The sequence below is a fragment of the Pygoscelis adeliae genome, unplaced genomic scaffold (assembly GCF_000699105.1).
Source record: "Pygoscelis adeliae isolate BGI_AS28 unplaced genomic scaffold, ASM69910v1 Scaffold98, whole genome shotgun sequence".
In the NCBI taxonomy this organism is placed as follows: domain Eukaryota; kingdom Metazoa; phylum Chordata; class Aves; order Sphenisciformes; family Spheniscidae; genus Pygoscelis; species Pygoscelis adeliae.
In genome coordinates, this window is record NW_008825547.1 from 3,845,376 (window position 1) to 3,865,859 (window position 20,484).

General features: G+C 36.9%; 1 protein-coding gene across 1 annotated transcript in view; it reads left to right on the top strand.

Moving 5' to 3' along the window:
* RP1 (retinitis pigmentosa 1 (autosomal dominant)) overlaps positions 1 to 20,484 on the top strand; it is a 185,216-nt gene that overhangs the window by 6,125 nt on the left and 158,607 nt on the right. The window contains exons 5-9 of the mRNA XM_009332103.1: positions 125 to 657; positions 922 to 4,180; positions 12,154 to 12,317; positions 14,327 to 14,413; positions 17,428 to 17,560. Coding sequence (XP_009330378.1) covers positions 125 to 657; positions 922 to 4,180; positions 12,154 to 12,317; positions 14,327 to 14,413; positions 17,428 to 17,560 — 4,176 coding nt within the window. The remainder of the gene's footprint in view (positions 1 to 124; positions 658 to 921; positions 4,181 to 12,153; positions 12,318 to 14,326; positions 14,414 to 17,427; positions 17,561 to 20,484) is intronic.

Below are 20,484 nucleotides of genomic sequence, written 5' to 3' on the forward strand. Positions count from 1 at the left end.
CTTCAGTCATGTGATATTAAACAAATAAAAAGATCACTGAGTTCTTTCGTTAGATATTCAGAATTATGTCAGTCAAAAGAAGAAACAAAATGCAAAGCTGCTGATTTATTACCTGTTTTTCAAGATTCAGTGCATTCAGCCTGTCCTGGACATAGCCAGATGAAGATGATGGTACCTCCATGTAGTACAGCTCCTATTGAGAAAATAAATCCAACAACTGGATTCTTTCCTACTGTTACCAAAAGTGAGAATCAAATCAGTGTCAGGACTGAATCTGTCAGGGCAACACATCTCATTGATGACAGCCAATCTGTATCTTCCCTCACCGAAAAGAAGAAGAAGAGGAAATCGTCTGACTTTCTAGAGCAGGGTACATATGAAAATCAAAAAGATAAAGAAATTTCAGGGATAATTAAAAGTGAGGGAATGCATATCACAAGCAAAACTGCACAGGATTCCACAACAGAGGCTATGGATAATTATTCTGAAATGCCTCAGGAAAAAGGAATGGAATTTTTTGTAAAAAACAATGATGGGTCTGTCAATTCAGACAAAAGCATATGTCCTGAAGATGAATTCTATCACCAGGATTCAGTGGAACAAAATGGATTATTATCTAATAAAAAACCAAGAAGTAATAACAACCAGTTGGCCAAGGTAAAATTGAAGTCAGGCAAAAAAAATAGTGTCATTTCGTCTGCAAAGAGTGAAGATGGTCTGATGACTCTTGATTCAAACAATGAATCTGAACACAGTCAGGATACACTGAGTACTGAGAAAGAAGGCACACATCTCACAACCAATTCTTTTGAACAGACACATAACTCATCAGTGATTTCAAAACCATTGTCAGAAGTGCCAAAGAATCTTAACTTTGAAAAAGAAAAGGAAAATAATATTTCAGAAAAACTGTCATCAAAGAAAGAGAAAAAGCAAAAGGGGATGAAGAAAAATCTAAGTAAAGGTGCAAAGAAGTTGAGTATGTCAGAGAGAGCCATTACAGTAGAGGCTTTAAACCAGGAGGATTTTCAAGAGGAGGTTGTTGAGCATTCACTTGAAAACTATGTCCAAACTTGGCTGAAAAACTTGTTACCAAATTCTGTCTTACCCCCTATAAATAAAAAAGAAGGGAATGTAGAGAATAACGATGTCTGTCATTTTCCTAAAGAAAATACTGATGCTTCTATAGATAAACAAATAAGATTTATCACAAATAAAGTGCATGTGACTGGAAAAAACCATCTGGTTGAACATAATCTAACCAAAAAAACATTAAAGCCTATTTGTGAATTGGGAACTTTAGAAGAATCAGCCAAGGATTCAGGTGAAAAACAAACTGACTCTTTGATTCATGCTAATACAAATATAGTAGAAGAAGCCAAGTATTCACTAAAGTCAGAACTTCATCATGATGGTAAGCTACACTTGTTTCATGAAACACATGACAATGATAAAAAAAAGTCAGAAGTTGATATTCAAGATACCAACCCCTGTCAAAGAAAAAAGTCTGAAGTTGCTGTTCAAGTTGATTGTGCAATTGTCAATGAGGAAATGGGAATTGATGTTCAGAATAATTGCATGTCTAGCATGTTGCTGCATGAACTACAATCAACTTTGCTTGGTCTTCACAAAGAACATAGTGGATGTATAGGAAAAGCTTGCAGCCTTTCAGATCTTTCTCCTTCAGCTTTTGGTTCTTCCTCCAATGTCCTCCTAGCTTGGCTACTTGTACTGAATCTGAAAGAGAGTTTGATTGGAACTATCAATGATGATATACAAAAAACTACCTGTAGCTGTTCTGAAATATTTACACAGTTACAATTTCTGAAACAAACTGCAGTCATAGAAAAAGTTGATGAACTGAAGGCTGCCTTCTCACATTTTCAACAATCAACAGAAAACAACTTACCACACTTCGGGAGGGAACTCAAAAAGCAGGACTCTGCACGTTGCCATGAGAATATGCCCATATCTGAAATTCATAATGGTAAACATTTGCATGAAAATGAAAAATCTGTTGAGCCTTGTATTCCAAAGGACAGTGTAAATTCTGAAGAAGCTCTAAAATTGGCTGGTGAATTAGAAAATTGTTTTGATATACAGAAAGGTCTTTGTAGAGAAACAGAGACTTTAGACTTGAGTGCTCCCAAAACACAGCTAGATGGTCAATATGCCAATACTAATTCAAATACCTGTAGCCTTGCATCAGCTATAGAGCCACCTGAAAGAAATGAAGAAATGCCTGATAGCCCATATAAAAAATCTCAAGATAAAAACACTGATGCATCATTCATTGATGAAGAGTCAGGAACTTCAGTAGAACCTAACTCAACAGTTCATAGTATAACTTCTAATGATAAAAATCGTATTTTAGATCAGGATACTTCTGAGTTAGAAGGTGAAAAAGATATTATACATGTTACTGCTGATAAAAGTGAAGATGAGAAAGTTGATCCAAAGTCAGCAGGTAATGACAAAAACCCAAATAACCAACTTAAACTAGTTGCTGAAACCTCTGTAGAATATAATAATGAGGATTATTCTGTACAGGAAGACAAGGAAGATGCAGAAACTTGTGAGGAAACCTCTGAGAGGTTATCTACAGTCTCTCCATTATCATTTTGTTATGAATCAAAGCAAATTACAGAATGTGATATGAGCGAAGGAGAACAGAAATTGCAAGTAGAAGAACTGGAGAATAAAACACGTTCGGACACTTCTCAATTAAAAAAATGCCTAAAAAGTCCTGCTACTTCAGACTGGTCAGATTATAGACCAGATACTGAAGAGAGTGATTATAACTTTAGAGCATCCAGTGATTTAACCAATGACAGCGGGGAGGAAGCAGTACTTGAAAAACATTATAATACTGGCTATGTAAAAAGAACTATTGAACGACTTTATGGCAAAACGGAAGCTTCATTTAAGCCTGACTTTCACAAAGGATTTCCTTGTATGTTGAAAGTATTTCAAAAGGATACTGAAGAATTCCACTCTGCAGTGGTGGAAAAAACCGTTTCTTTTTCTCAAGAACCTAGGTCTTGTTCTGCAGAGAAATTGTTACATTCTTCACTACCATCACAAGGACTTCCAGTAAACAGAAACAAACATGACATTATATCAAGAAGAGAAAATACTTCTTTACCAACACCACAACATACTCTTAACAGAGAAGAGACGAGTCATACTAATGACCGTTCAGGGGAATCTCCAGAGCAACACTGTCAACCTAGCGTACAAGCTAATGAAGATGAAGGAATATTGATAGATAAAGGCAAATGGCTTCTCAAAGAGAATCATTTGATAAGAAGATCACCACCTGAACGGATTGGAATGTATGGTAATTTGGATACAACATCAACAGACACAGTCCTTGATACTAACAGTGATGATGTTCCATACTCGCACTTTGGCAATCTAAATCAGTACCCAGTCCTCAATGAAATCTCTTCTTCAGAACTTGAAGACATGGCTAAACCTTCTGAAAATTTTTGCAACTACTTCAATATACCTCATAATAGTGATTCAGACCCCTTTCAGGATGACTTAAGTATAAAAACCAAACCTAGCCGCAATGGTAAGATCACTGCCCTTCCTGCAGCAAAGAAAGAAAAGATCAAACCATCAGTCATGGTAGGTTCTACTTCCACACATCTTTCCACACAGGCTGATACCAATTTTCCAGCCTTTACAACTGGAGAATTTAGATTGCCTGGTAACAAGGTGCATCCATTGGAACAGCCTTTAAATGATGAACCCATACAGTCTCAGCCAACTGATGTTAGTAATGCTAACAGAAGTGCTCTTCAGGAAGAAGATTCTCTGGATAAACTCCATGCTATATGTGGCCAACATTGTCCAATCCTGATGGTGACAGTAACACCGATTAATGAGGAACAGAGAGGATATGCCTACCAAAAGGCATCTGATATTGAGAACCAGCTGGGTCCATGTTTGTTGGCCAAAAAGAGTGAACATTTACAATGGTCAGGCGAAGATTTAATAACAGACAAAAATAATCATGTGACTCTGAAGAATAACTGTATAAATAAGATTGCCAATAATATTTTTAATAGGTTTTATGCTAATAACACCTTAGATTTTATTAGTAACTTTGGAATACTTGCGTCTTCAACTCTGAAAAACACAAGCAGTTTAGGGAAGTTACATGTTGTAGAGGGTATGAATGTAAAACCTGTGGAAGTCAGCAACTGTCAAAACAATGTATCCAAACACATACCCAGTGATCTTGTGATAGGCACAAACAGTGAGCTACCCAATAGAAAGCCAAAAATGTGCCATATCCTAAGAATAAGCCTAATTCATATTGTTGGAGAAAAATTTTCTCCCATGTTGGCAGATCCAGCAGAAACTTGTCATTCTGAAACATTTCTGAAGTGTGACACTTCTTTAAATAACATTGAACATAATGCCTCTGAAAACCTGAAAAATGAAAATGCCTTTCCTACAGAAGAAGAAGAAGAAGAAGAAGAAGAAGAAGAAGAAGAAGAAGAAGAAGAAGAAGAAGAAGAAGAAGAAGAAGAAGAAGAAGAAGAAGAAGAAGAAGAAGAAGAAGAAGAAGAAGAAGAAGAAGAAGAAGAAGAAGAAGAAGAAGAAGAAGAAGAAGAAGAAGAAGAAGAAGAAGAAGAAGAAGAAGAAGAAGAAGAAGAAGAAGAAGAAGAAGAAGAAGAAGAAGAAGAAGAAGAAGAAGAAGAAGAAGAAGAAGAAGAAGAAGAAGAACAAGAACAAGAACAAGAACAAGAACAAGAAGAACAAGAAGAACAAGAAGAACAAGAAGAAGAACAAGAAGTTTGCTTTTGGACAATGGACAATGGAAACAATAAAGATGAGAAAGACTTGTAATAAACATCTTGGAATTTCTATAACATTAGATTAGTGAAAACATCTTCAGGAAAAAAAAATCACAAAATAAACTGATGAATGCCACACCCAATAAAACTCCCAATGTGAATACAGCCCAGACCCAGATAAATATAAATCACAATTGTATATCATTGCTGAAATACATATAATTACTTAGATTTTTATGGGAACTAACATAGGAAGAAAAGCTGTTCTTCTAAGTGATTTCTTGGTTAAAAAACAGTTTTTCCCTGGAGTGTTATCTGCTCAGAGATATTCAGTTATATACCAACCATCTCATTTATAGAGAAAAAGCTAGTGCTTGTTAGAACAGAGAACTGAAATTTGTAATACCCGCCCGAGTTCTAAGATAAGATTCCTATATTTCATGACATTTGAGAAAGGGTTTGATAATTGTCTTTCAGTAGAAATGCTTTTTCCAGAACAAAGTCAACTGATACGATTAATTTGAAATGAAAAGTAGGAAATACTATTCAAATGCTGTAATACAATGAAAAGTAGGAAACAGAAGTCATGTTAATTTTATATAGATTAGTATTATCAAATTGCTATTTCAGTTTTTAAAGGCCAACTTAAGAATATTTATGTGAGTAAAGACATCTTTCAGTCTGTATATAGGATCAACCAGACCCCAAATGAAGTTTGCCTCTTTTACCCAGAGGATACTAGAAAAGGAGCATATTTATTGCCGCTGGGATTCCACAGGAACTGAGAAGGGACACTGTGTGTCAATGGACTTCCTGACTGCCCTTGCCATATTCTGTTCTGAGGCAGCACCGCTCACTCTTAAAATTGTTCTACATACACTACAAGTTTTAGTTGTGTGTTCTTCTTTAACCTCTGTACTTTAAAGGTGGTCCATGTCTTTTTTGTTTGTTTGTTTGTTTTTTCTTTTTGTAAATATGTTGTACTATGAGAATCCAAGCATCTTTCAATCTGTTATTAGAATTATTTTGGATACCTGTTTACAGCATTTTTTAATATTATGTGTGTGTAGTAAGCACTTATATATGGTTTACAATTTTCAGTAAATGATTTTAAATATAAAATTGGAAAATATTTAATGTATATTGTGATTAGGCAGAGTATTTAATTTTTTTTGGTTAGATTTTTAGTCCCTAACACTGCATAGTACCTTGCTTCAATGTCAATGAAGTCAGAGATATACCTGAAGAAGGAAGGTGCTATTTTTCAGTTAGAGAATGAGAATTTGGCCATTCTGTACTCTTGGAGACTGTGTCTAGACTAACTGGCATGTACGTGCTGAGATAAGCCCTGGATCATGATCCTTTGGTTATCCAGACTGGGGACCTAATTAAAGGCTGACACAAATCCCTTTTGACCCAGAGGCTTTGATTGTCTCCCTGTGGGACAGAAGGCACATGGAGGGGAAGTAGAAGTTGGATCTGGAGCAAAAGGGGTTTGTACTACAGGTAGGAAATCTAGAAGCACTCTTCAATTCTTTTTAGGAGTCCAGTGGCAGATATATTTCCCCATAAATAACTTAGACGTCTCTGTTGTTTGAAGCAATGTATTCTATGTAATAAACTAACATTACAACCTAAAGCAACTACATCGTCTAATGTGTTTCACACCAAATAGCTGTGTGTTATTTCCTATGCTGGCCTTGGTTCTGATGTTCTTCCCTCCATCTCCACATTTTTTGGTGTCCTCCTTCGCATGTTTTAGAACTGCTCCAAGTGAAGAGTCTCAATGGTATTTTTTCATCCTTTCACATGTCAATACAGAAATAAAACCTATGTTTGGAAAATGAATCTCAAAATTAATAGGATCCAACTAAATACCATAAAGCATTCTGAGTACCAGGCTTCTATGCTGTAAATAATATCTAAATGTTAGATAGGCAAATTAACAGCTATATATATGTCTCCATCACTTGCAGTCCTTCTGCTGCATTCACAGCACCTTAAATTTTTCAGATCAAGGTTCAAGAACCTTTAATCAGATGCTTATTATAGGGTTACTCAACAAACTAAGCACTCAAAAGGTGAGATGTGAGGTACTGCCTGAGGTTACAATTAGCAAAGACCACAGCAAGTGGTGAAATGATTGTTACACTAACTGAAAGACTTGCTTCTGATTTCAGTACATTGACTGAAAGTGAAGGAATAAAATGGTCACCTCAGAGCAGGACAAAAGGTTGACAGTGAGATGTACCATACTGTCATAGGGTTTATATATTCATTAATGGTTCAGGGAAGATATAGAATATTAAGTGGCTGAGATACGCAGATAAAACAGAATTGCTTTCATTAGGTAAGATTAGAGAAGGCTGAAGAGAGAACCTCACCATGCTGGTGACTAGAGCAACGTACTGATTGACAGAGGGAAAAACACCATGAGGAGTAATATGAGCTACCTTATATAGGTAGCTTAATTCTGCAAATTAACTGCAAAAGGCATAGAATCTTCCTATAAATAAAATATACTTGGAAGTGGCAAGCATATTAAATAATGTGTAAAGAACAGGATAGAAAACTATTCAGCAGGCATTCAAGGGCTTTATATAGATTCTGCCATTCTTCTAGAAGGAATTCATTTTTTGTCTTGCCATAATTAAAAAAGAAACAGCCAACATAACATACAGATCACAGACCCAGGCAGTTTCGGCTTATCTAGTTTAGCTCCCTGCTAGAAAGAAACCACACGATTAGGTAAGTAATTTCATTTAATTACTAAATCTCATTTTAAAACTTGTTATCTATAGTCATTACAGCTTCCACTGGAGGGATGTTCTAGAGCTTGAGTCCTTCTTCTGATGTCTGTCTTAACTGTTTTCTAATTTCTGTCCTAAACCTAGTGATGGTTAGTTTATATACGTGTCCCAAAGCCATCATTGTCATTTACTTAGATACGTCTTTTTCCTCCTTGGTATCTATCAGCAAAATCAGATGTTCTCTCAACTTTTTCTCCTACATAAACATTTTCTCCATTTCCTCTAATCATCACGGTTGTCTTCTCAGGACCTTTTCTAGTTTCAATAAATCTTCTTTTGAATATGGTTACCAGAACTTTATGCAGTATTTAAAAGATTGTCTCTCTGAACTCTGGAACACTGACAGTAAAATTTCTCTACTTAGAAATCTCTCTCCTGGTGCATCTTACAGTCACATCAATGACTCACTTCTCTATTTTTTTTTAGAGTGATAAATTCCCTGTTCATAGCATTAAGTTTTGGTAGTGTTTTTAAAATGCATTTCCTTGCACTTTATGCTGTTATATATTATCCCTTTTCTACTATTCTGGATTTTCTGATCCTTTTATACTTTGACAAATCTTAGTGACTGTGTTACAGAAATTACCTACTTTATGCAGTATATTGATGAAAATATGAAATCCAGATAAATTCCAGCACTGATTCCTGAGAAACTTACTACTAACCCTATAAATTAATACTTCTTATTTCTGCACAAACGTATAATTTCCCATTTAGCTGGTTATTTTGTTACTTTACAGTCTTGCACTAATCCACTTCTCCATTTTATCTACTAATTTCTCATATAATGATTGGATAGATTAGAGCTACTGTAATTTCCTTGTCTACAAAGATGAATTCTCATCATCACGGAGGAGATCAGGTATTTGAACAATGCAAGTCTGGATACCTTGTGCCATGTATCTGCAGTAAACTGATGCTGGTAATCTTTTTTTCTGTTTAGCTGTATATATCTGGAGAAAACTGTCCATTCATTTAAAATTTGTTCAAAAACATTACCTAGTATTGCTTTGGTGTAAGATACATGGGTTTTAGTCTCTCAGTGCACTCTTCATTCCATTCTAAATTTCCCATTCTGTAGCCCATTCTTGTCAACAGTGCTGACTTGTCAACGGTGCTGACATTTCCCAATCACTGTATGTCACCGTTCGTATTAAAAAAAAAAAAAAAAAGAAGAAGAGGCAGTTTTCACTTGATTGTAAAGGCATACTTAGTTTGTGTTCTCAGATTCAGCACATAGTGTATATAGTCCTCTTTGCTTATTCTCTTTTGTGTATGGTTAAATAACCTTTTTACTAGTTTGTTTTATTTTCTTTTGCTGTACCTCGCTTTTCAATTCAATTGACTTCCTTAACCTCTTCCTTTAGTTTTGAAAATTTGCTATTTTTAAATCAAAGGCATTCTGGACTAATTTTACTGTGAACCAATATAAATATTGAGGGATTTAAAAAAATATTAATCGTACAGAAATCTTATTCAATAACAGTCAAGACTAGCATTTCATCTAAATACAGTATTTTCTGTTTTTTTTTTCTTTTTTTCTTTCAGCAATATCTCACAATTAAATTTTCAAACAGATGTCATTGCCAGCGCATGGCAGGCTTATATAAAAAACAGTTACATAATGGAGAATTTATTTGGTATCTTTACTACCCTTGACCTGAAAAAAATGGTCAAACAGGTCTTCTACTGACTTTGCAGTGAATATTCACATATGGGTAGAGGTGAAGACTGGAAACTATTAACTGGAAAGGCTCCAAGAGACTGAAAACAGTGCGTTGGAGAAGCCGCCATTGCACACAGTGATCTGTAGTAATCACTGTTATTTCTAGTGTGATATATAGAAAGCTGGATGACATGGGTTTGCATATCTAAAAGTGTATAAAAGTGTATAAAAACTAATGAGAAATGATTGATTTCTCAGAAGTGTTAGGGTCCTCAATTTGAGTGTATGGAAGCAATACTTAGTAATACTTATTGGTTGTCATTTCTGAAATGCATAAGACATTTCTCTTTACTTCTAAGGATATCAGAAGAAAGCAAGACCATTTAATTGTTTAATTAATCACTGTTAAACAAGTTACTTAACTTTTATAGTACCGATGTTATCAAATATCATTAGTCTAATTACCATGTTAATCCACTGTAAGAATTAGGGAGACTATTTAATGCAATTTTCTTGCCTTAATAAACTAAATTAAGACAAAAGGTTAGGTACACCTACATAGAGTGACTTAGATGTTGTAAACATATGCTAGTTTCTCAGTTATAAGTGAGATTAACATGGAGGATTATATGGTCACCTGTCATCAGTCATGGCTCACAGAAAATTGGAGCAGACACTGCTTTGGATAGTATAAAGAACCCCCTTTGTGATAGAAACAGCAAGCTAACTTCAGCTGTGGAAAAAGCAGATTACAGCAACTTTTGAGAAGGGTCACACTGCTTTGTTGTTGGAAAATGTGATTCTGCCCGTTACTTCTCCTCCTCAGGTCTCACACATTATTTTTTCCCTGTTCTTTCAGTTTAATGTGTTCAGGCTATGACAATTCTTGTAATGATGAAGTTTAATCTGTTGGTAAGAGTAGCTGTTTGGCAATTTATTATTTAATAATGACAATATAATTACTTAGGAAGCATTGGTACTACAGCTGCACATTCACAGTAGTTTCAGAAAAGTGCTGCTTTAAGAGTATCTCTTTAAAATTGAGTAGTGGTGTATACTCCAAATTTCTCATGATAATAATATATTTTAGATGCCTGCTCTTAAACAATATAAATTCTCTCAGATTTTGATTCTGTCTTTCAAAATTTTCACACTTTCTACTCAGGTCATGGACCTACAAGCCTTTTTCAAAAAAATAAGTAAATCTCAGAACACTGCTGTGGAATTTCAAGGTCTTGAGGTTTGTCCTCAAAGGTGAAACAAGCATTATGTTAACATCTCCCTGTCTCTCCCCTCAAAGTATGGGAGAGAATATCTATTTTAATAGTTACGGATTCTACAATACTGCATTTCCCAAGGAATGTGTGTTGTACACACAAAGCACAATGGCCACACAGAAGTAAAAATTTCCTCAGAAGGTATAGCCCAATGGTTATAGCAAGGCCCAAACAAGACTTATAGATTCTACTGTCAGGTGTCAGGTCTCATTAATATGTTAGATTTCATAATGTGCCTTTACTGTGCCTTGTTTTCTGCCTTTTATTAAAAGCAGTATTAGTTATTCAAAAATAACTGCTAAGTGGCATGTATATTCTCAACTCACTTATTTCCTAGATCCAAAGAAACTGACATGCACCACACCTAGGTCAGCCTAATTATAAATTTCTTAAATAACTTTTCTTTTTGGATGTCGCTACACATGAACAAGTAAAAATATTAATCCTACCTTATTTTTTCCAGAATGCCACAGAAAACTAAATGCAAATTCCTCAAATCATTAGTTTCACTAGTCCTCAAATAATGTTCTGCTGCAGCATAATTCTATGTATGTGTCATGATCAACATCCACTGACTCCTTTAAGAAAATGCCCATGGCTAACACTGAAAATATTGAGTGACACTCAAAACCAAAGTGGTTTCACTGAACCTCGCAACAGAACTGCAGGATAGCTTATTGCCTGGGGTTTAAGACACACAGATCTGTTTTAAGTATCTCAAATAGTCAATAAACACAAAATTCATTGTATCAGGATGAGCTCACTCATCATCACTGTATTATTTCTTAGTATTTTAGCGAGAGCAGACAGGAACAAAGATACTGTGATGGAGGGAAAAGTCAGTAATACAGGTAAAATGTGTAGCATAGATGAGTCATTAGATGATAGGAGGCTTCTGTAGTCAGTAAGGCCCTTTATTACTGCTGCTGTACTTTAAAGGAAGTTCTCCTTTAAGAAACAGTGATATTAATCAGTGGTGCCAAATTATCTTAGCAAGCTTGGGGGGTGCTTAAATGTATACCATTTGAGATGAATATCAGCTAGTTAGAAACATTGGGAGTGAGGGTGTTCTCTTAATATTCCTTCCTGTTATCAGCCATCCCTCAGTGATACCATTTCCCTTAATTCCACACCATTGACACTTAGCTTCCACTAAACCAAAGCCTAAATCCATATACTTGCTCTTGATGATTATCAAAATTAACCATGGAAAGAGTATTGGTATCTCAGGATATAATGCCAACATTGCAATGCAAGAATATGCTGATATATCCTAAGTAAAGAGAAAGCCATATTTAACACAATTTAATACAATATTTCAAAACTGTGTTTGAAAAATTATCTACGTTGATGCAAATTTGACTTTGTCGTATGGCATATGCGGAGTAAAAGATGTGAATGCAACCTGACATTTCTTGATTTTTGCATGCCTAACATAGCAAACTCAATATTTGTCTGCTGCAATTTTGTGAAATACATATTTCAGTATTCATTGACATGATATTATTTAGACTTTTGATTACTGAAATGCATTTTGCTTAAGAATCTTCAGTTTAAGTAACTCAGTGAGTCTTTTTATCTTTTGATAGCTAGGAAATGGAAGGTGTCAGTCCTCACCAGTGATATACCATCTGCAGGAACAAGCTCAAAGGTTTATATTACATTGTATGGGGATCACAGCAGTTCGGGGCCTATTTTTCTTGATGGAGAGGAGGGAAAATTATTTCAGAGAGGCAATGAAGACATCTTCACAGTAAGTAATATATATTCATTGTGTTGCCCTCTTGTATCCTGTCAGATTGCATGACATTTCAAAATCTATGTGATGAAAAGACAGTCAGCTTTTTGTATGGTACACGTATCTGGAAACAAGAAAAAGGACTTAAATGTAGAACTAAATTTAGTATCCTTTCCCACTCGCTGATCCAAAGCTGATTTGATCCAACATATTTGTTGCCTGTTTAAGAAGAACTACTGGCTAATTTACATAATGCCCAAGAAAATACGAAGAAATATAGGACAACAGATACTTGTTTAGTTTTTAAATTTGAAGTGGGACTACAATATTAAAAATGAAATGAGGAAGTGAAGAATTAGGGTATGGAGTAAATTTTTAACTTTGTTAAATACCTGCTGCTTTATTTAAATAATGACAATTTTTATACCTGTAATAAAGTCTGTCTATCTGAAGCTGCTTCTGCTCCCAGTTACACAAGCAAATTTCTCCCCCATCAGTCTTGTGGCACGGTGATTTAAGTGAGCCAGAATAGGTCTCTTATCAAAAGCTGCATAGCTTGAGTGTGTATATGGGATTGTCAGTGGGTGTCTCTATCAGGTGCCAGCTATAGGGCCATATAAGAAACAGGTGCTTCCATTGTTAGTATCCAGCATAGCAAGTCCCCTTCTGAGAAAAGGTATTTAATGGCAGCATTGATGAAGAGCTTACCTTTCTCACAATAACCTCATAGCTGCTTGAGATGTAGCAAATGCAGTTCTTAGCCCTCTTCAGCCTGATGGAGTTTCTCAGAAGAATCCAGCACCTCTGACACTATGCCATTCTCCGTCTGTGATATCAAAAAAACCCCAGATATGATTGAAAGCGGTAGATAAAATAAGTAACCAGTTGCCTGACAGATAAAAATACCATCTTCACAACAGATGTTGTTGGCTCTGTTTCCTGCTGCCATTATTGCAATTAATTTCACCTCCAGTGACTTTTAAAAGCAAAATATGGAGGCAGTCCCTGGTTTGGGACCTAGGATTCCCCTCTTAGGTGAGTATCCATAGCACTGAATACAATTACAGAGTGCCCACTCTGAAACGTATGGAAAGAGAAAAGCTGCTCTGCTTGTGCCATATGCTAGATCTCAGTTAACTCTGGTCTGTCCTCACTGATCTGTCTCTTTATTGTTTATAACACTGAGTTCAGGGAAGTTCATGATACAGGCAACTCATTTTACACCCACCTCTACAATGTAAATCAAAACATGAAAATGAATTCTACAGAAAATAACAGAAGAACAGCAAATCCAGCCTACCTAATAAGAAAAAAAAAGATACAGCAAGGAGGGAAGACACTCACGGTGTGTTTCCAGTTCCTTGAAGATAAGCTTTCTATTTCTACACTTAAGTTCATAACTAGTTGTTTGAGTAATCTTCACACAAAGTTATTCCCTCAGCACCTTGTTATCTGTACTGGACACACTCATCCAGCCTGCCCAAGAGCTAATCTTTCAAATACAGCTTTTTTGAGTTGATTTAACTGAAATGATTTTTAAAAGGAAACATCAAAGCTGAACACAATTGTTTCCAAAATTGTAGGGCATACCCTCCTGGAGGGGTAGGGAGAAACTCAGAGAGATATGGGAGGTGCTTGGGCAACAGAAATAATTTTGTAGCAGGTCAGTGGTATAGATGCTAAACTGAGCCGGGTTTTAGGGTCAAGACACTTTTGCTTTTTAGTCATACACACAGTCTGTATTCATCTCCCACTGAGGCAAATATTCAGTGGTGAACAAAATAGCTACAACAGCATCCTGAAGCCGTTTAAATGGGATTGGCAGTCCAACAGGTTTTTTAGGGGTTGTCCTTTAAAAGAGCCAAGCTTCTAATGCAAATATTTTGGAAACACTTGTTTAAATATCAGAATATTTAATTCCTCTATACAAAAATGTCACCTGACAGTTAGTAAATGAATTTCTGTTGCATGCCTTTTCTTTTTGACAAACGTTCTGTGTTTCATCAGTTGTGTTTCTTTTACAGGTTAATACTGGAAACATAGGACATCTCTACAAAATACGCATAGGACATACGAATGCAGGAAACTCCCCTGCCTGGCACTGTGAAGAGGTAAAAGCAGTGACAAAGAATTTTATCTTTCCAGAAGCAGTCACTAGGACAGTGGGGTCAAAATACGAGTCAGAAAAAATCCCTGGGATAAGTATATTAACCTCATCAAATGCTTGCAGCTTCATTTAAGAGATTATTTATGAAGGAGTGTTTTTGTGTGGAATTAAGGCAGCTTACAATGGTATGTCTTGGCTATTTGCAGTTTAGTGAGAGCTGTACATTGTTTCTTTAAAAACGTGTGGCTGGGCAGCAAGAAAGACTGCTTAAGTTGGCTGCTGTAGGCTGTCTTCTACAATCTTTATACGCTACAGAGTGTCTAGAGTTTGCTGAAACCCAGGAAGTCATTAAACTCAGTCTAGCCAAGTCCTCCTCAAATCTGTGGCTGATGCTGGGTCCTTATGCACAGCACCAGAGCTACATTGCAAATGTTTCTAGTTCTGTGTCTCTGAGGAGAAAAAGACAATAACAGGTTCTTCTCCCTCCTTACTTAAAGAAGATCTTGATGCAGGTAAAGCAAAGATAATAAAGCAAAGAGAATCAGCTAGTTCTGTTTCAAGCTTCAGTCGTGAAGCATAGTATATAGGTTTCTGGACTGGGAATGAAAGGATCTGACTTTTATCCCTAACATCGGTGATGTACTATGTGTGCCAATGATATGCTATGCATACCTGAAACACTTCCCTTTTTGTGCCGGAGTTTCTTATCCTTCAGTTAAGAGACAGCAGTTTATGAAGGGCTTTAGAAGCTTCCGGTAAACTCATTGTTGTAATGGTACTTCAGGGTAAATCTAGATCTATCTAATGCAAAGTGTTCACTGAAGTTAAATATTCAGTGAGCCATATTCAAACTCTGTGGCCATTTGATGCTTTAACTAGTTGTTTTCATCTGGGACTGAGACTGAGAAAGAAGACTAAGTAAGGTCTGGGCAGTGTTAACTGAAGTTTAGGCAAGATCCTGTGAGTTCATACCTCTAGCCAATGCATGTCTACATTGAAATATTATGTCACCGGTAGTATCATTCTGTCTAAGAGGTTTCATGCTAGAATTATAAGGATTATATCTCTTTCAATTCAGGTGAGGATTGCCTGATTATAAAGCCTAGGTATTTGTTTTCCAGCTGTGCTGTTTTGGGGAATGCTGGAGTCAGAATATCATTTAAGATACTTTTTTCTTCTGTTCCTTGCTATTTTTCTTTTCATAAATGTGTGTGTGGAAGCAGTGAAAGGCTGGAAAATACCTCATAGCCTTGTCTTGTGAGACAGAGGGACAGATTACCAGCAATTTCTAAAGTGTTTCTGAGTTGAGAAGCTAGAAGAGAACAGTGGGTTTTCTCTTATAGAAAAGGTTCATTTGTATGCTTAGTCTTGGTATTAGAAGTTTTGGTTATCATAAAACCTGACTCAACAAATGGACCTTTGCATGTTTTTTGTACACCATCCTCTGTGAATAGAGGCTGCACTGCCCACTTTGTGTAAGACACCCATTTAAATTGAGAGATTGAAGAAGTCTGACAAAAAAAGGAAGGAAAAAATGAGAAGTTATTATTCCCTTTCTCACTTCCCAGCTAGCATATATTAATTGAAATCAACAGTAAAATTTTAAAAGAAGGATTCAACACTTCAGTGTGTTCCATTGATTATTATTGGTTTATGGATTTTAATTGTCTCCTTACCAAATCTCAGTCAGGCACAGTTTTTACGGAGGGATTTATCAGCCAGGGTTAGGTCATTCCCTCTTTGCAACTTTGGGCAGAAAGTCGAGGAAAAGAAATCCATTCAACCAAACACACTCTACAAGTAACCTAGCATTTTGTATGGTAGAGAGCCAAAGGAGTATAGCCACTGGTGACTGACTGACTTCATGGAAAAGAAACAACCTACAGCGGGCTCATCAGACACTTATCATTGTTCCTTGGGAAACCTACATTTTTCTGGAAGATCTGAAATTAAGAGAGAGTGCTCTACAACTGCAGAGCTTTTCTGGTAGTTAGGCATGCTAGTCCTCCACCAGTATCCCATGGCTGCTGTGTCTGTCTCTCTACTGAGATTGTATCAGGCCTGAAAATGTCCACAAAGGTGCTGCTTCGCTAATCCAAGCTCCCTTTTCAAGATCCATCAGTAGATGTTCACAGGCCGAGATGTGCCAGGTTTTTCAGACAAGATTAATCTCTTTCTTTTAAGTTTAGTATTCAAGCAGTAAAAGAGACAAAAATGTTTCCAGTAATTCTGAATTTGTTCAATATTCAAATTAAGGAGATTAGATTCTGCAAAGTGCAGAGCAGGAGTGAAACTACAGGTAGAAGTGTCTTTGCTTCTCTCTGCTGGTCCAAAATCTAGTGTAGCTACTAGTATAAATTAGCATAATCAGGGACTATTCTAATATATCAACAGCCTCTGAGGTCCTTACTAAGGAATACTTTGAAGTACAAAATAACTAGATCTCCTTCCCTTCTTCAGCTGGTGTGCATATGGTCCTTTTGCTGCTATATGCTAGAAGTTGGGTATGGAAGAAAATTGTGTGGGGCAGACTGGTGTTGGGGCTAGCACTTTCCTGGTTTATTTATGTCACAAGCAGTGTTGAAGAATCAAAAGCTGTTCCTTTAATTCCTGTTCTGATAAAAAAAAGAATAAGTTAAAGGAATAGAACTGCAAGCATTGCCAAGCTTCCCAGTGAGAACTTCCATGTTTGGTAAGCCATGCCACCTAGTGCCAGCCCATGTGGATATACCAGCTGGAACAACATAGCTATATTTTGTGGGATGGTGCCTGAGCTGATAAACCCTGTTTCTTGACTGCACTTGAGTTACTCTGCCCTGCATTTTCGAATCTGACCGAGTGAAAAGTCAGATTGGGGGTAGTTATATTCTGGGAAGAGAAATGCCCCAAACCCATGGTTTTGTGATCATGCCACAGAGATCTACCTGCACGGATTTCAACAGCATCCCACACATCACATGTTCTGTTCTATCTGGACTGAGATCAGCAACTTAAATTGCAATTCTTGGCGCTGTTTAGGTGCAGTTGCTGAACCTTTTCTCAGGGGAGGAGTTTTCTTTCCCTGCACATCGATGGCTGGCCTGGGACCAGGCTGATGGGGAAATATCTATGGAGCTTCCTGTTTTACAGCAGGGTCAGCCTATTCTTCCAGGTAAGCACAATACCATGTCAGCTAAGTCAGGCCACAGACTGATGCCAATAGAGGCGAGTTCATTGTTTCTCATCAGGCCCTCTATTATGTTTTGGCTGCTGCAACAATTTTTCTGTGTTGTTTTCCTGTGGTTACTGGGCATACTCAGGCAAAAGGTTAAGAATCACTGGAAAGGAGATGGGAGAATCTTTAATGCTTTGAATTTCACAGGTCCTTCAAAAAGAGCCCTTCTTTGGTAAGATTTTCAGCATTTGTGTTTGCTTTAAAATAGAGGCAGTAGTGAAGACACCTCACATATGCGTAACTACCATGAAGCCATCACACGTGAGTCAGATCACAAACTCTATTTTCAATAACCAAGGATTATAGCTCCAGTATGACTATTGTAGCTGCTGTTTTAGTTTCTTTCTTGTAAGTGGCTGAGACAGGCTTCCAGAATACTTTTAATTTCTGTGTGTCAACAAAACTTCAACAATATTTCAGAAAGCTATAAGTGTTAAAAGCTCCATTACTCACATAAAGATTGTATTGTAATTCTAAAGATGAATGGTGCCAAACAATACAAAAATTATTGGGTGTTGCTGCTGTTACACTGTTTTAATGTCCTGCTCTACCATACCAATCCCTGTCACCCATGCTGGATGTTGTTGCTATATGGTCTCTCTGCTTCAGCAATGGGAAGGGGGTGGAAAGTCTGTGCTTGCTCTTCCTTTCTTTCTAAATAGTTTTGTTCTTTTCTGGCCTAAGGAAAGTACAAGGGCATAACAAGATCAGTGTATCCTAGGAGAGATGTGGGTGAGGGAGCAAGAATGCTGGGGCAGATTCCCATCCTGTAGGGTGTGATGGCAGAGGGGGAAAAGTCATAACACCGCTGGTATTACTTGTGCTGGAGCTTTCACAAGAGTAAGATCCACCTGGGACAGGTTCCCTTCCCCAAAAAATGAAATCAGCTGCAGAGGACAAGATTAATGGGATGAAATAAACTTCCATTCAAAGTTCTGTAAAAACTACAGAACCCCTTTTTCAGAATGTTTAATACTGCAGCAATGCTTAGTGGTATGCTTATGGTACTTTGTGTTGATCTTGCAAAATTGAAATGGTAACAGGCATTTCAATGGCAACAGCTGTTGTGGGTGCAGGCTAGAGGAAGAGGGTATAAATGAAATTGAGGGGCAGAAGTCCAGAAAATGGCCCATGGATGTGGGAAAACATACCATGGGACAGTCACTGTCGTAATAAAGAACTAGGTGGCCTGAAGCTGTATTTATGACTGTCTATGATGACTGAGCACTGAGATTAAGAGCCTGAAAAGAAGAGCAGAAAAACAGGTTTGTGCCTCATTAATATGTCTTTAAGAGAAAAAGAATAGCAGGAGACATTTCCTCCAGTGATGTAGTTACCAGCTGTAAATGGTTCATAAAATGCTGTAGAGAGAGGCTGGCCAGTCCTAACCACAATGATTTTTGATCTTGAGTGGTTATGATCTTCATACCCTTGAGGGCATGAAAAGCCTCAGAGGCAGTCAGCCTGCTTCCTCATAGTTTTGGTCTCTTTGGTCAGGAGACATTAATATTATTAGTGTAGGGGCACATACAAGCACATTGGTATAAAAAACAAACACCCCACCCCCCCTTTAAATAAACGTTAATTAATGATCATTGACATGTTATATTGAATATGCTCCGATCCCCTACTTGCAATATCTGTTCTTCCCCAAATGTTCTCCTGCTTAATATTCTGGGACACTGACCTTACCCACCTTCTAATTTTCAGGCTCTTCTTTCTGAGTATGTTGTTTCCTTGTTTCTGAGATAAAGATACAATGAAAGATTTTTATTATCAAGTAATCTTGGTGCATCGTAAAGTACAACAGCACTCTTAAACCATTCTCTCAATCTGCATTTTGTAGTTAACAATTTCTCCCTCACACAAGAGAGGAAGAAAAGAACTTCCGTGCCTTTCTGCCAGCCTCGGTATAAAAGGGGTCATGCTGAAAGCTTTGGAGAAGGCAGTTTCATGTCTGATTTAGTAATTGAAAGACAGCCCTGTGTCTTTTTGCCAGTATTATATTTCTGCATGAGACAGTGAAAAGAGAACATAGCTTTTAACTTCAGAGAAGATAGTTTGATAACAGAACAGTGAAGAGGTCTGGATTCAATCTGAGAGAGAGATGATGAGAGGCACTTTAAAACCAATTTCTGAATAAAAAGAGGCTGAAACACTTTCTGATTTAACAGCCTTTTTTATTCAAAGGAAAAACATCTGAATTAAACTGTTAAGTATTACATAGAGACTTTGTGGTTCTAATGCTGGGGGACTGAGCACCATTCGTTTGACTTTTTATCCTAAACCATCCTACTTTTGTCCCCTTCTGCTCATGTTTTATGACACAATCTTTAATTATATGATGATGAACTACTTGCTGGGGATAAATCAAAGTTACACAGTGTTTGGTGGCTGGTGGACCTTTGCTTTTCTTCTTGCAGAAACTGGAAAGTAGATAGTTAATGAAGAAGGGAATTGTAGGAATAGAGAGGACTGTTGTGGACTTAGACATGGGATTGTTGGTCTGGAGAAATGAATTCTCTGCCTCTGCCATGGTCTGTTCATGGAGTACCTGTTCACATGGGTGCTGTAAAGAAAAATTTGAGGAAGTAGCTAGATCAAATGATGACATGGTAAACGATGTGGGTAAAATACAGTATTAATTAACAGTTCAAAAACTATTTTGAGTATTGAGACGGGTGTACTCTGGGAAAAAATAGTACATGACTATGCTGCTAACTGAAGACTGTCAAAATCTTCTGTGCCTTAAATGTGGCTGGCTTTTGTCCAAATAATAATAGCTGATCTGAAAAAAGACGTGTTTTACCTCCTTGTTTTATTTCATAGAATCATAGAATCATAGAATCATTAAATCATAG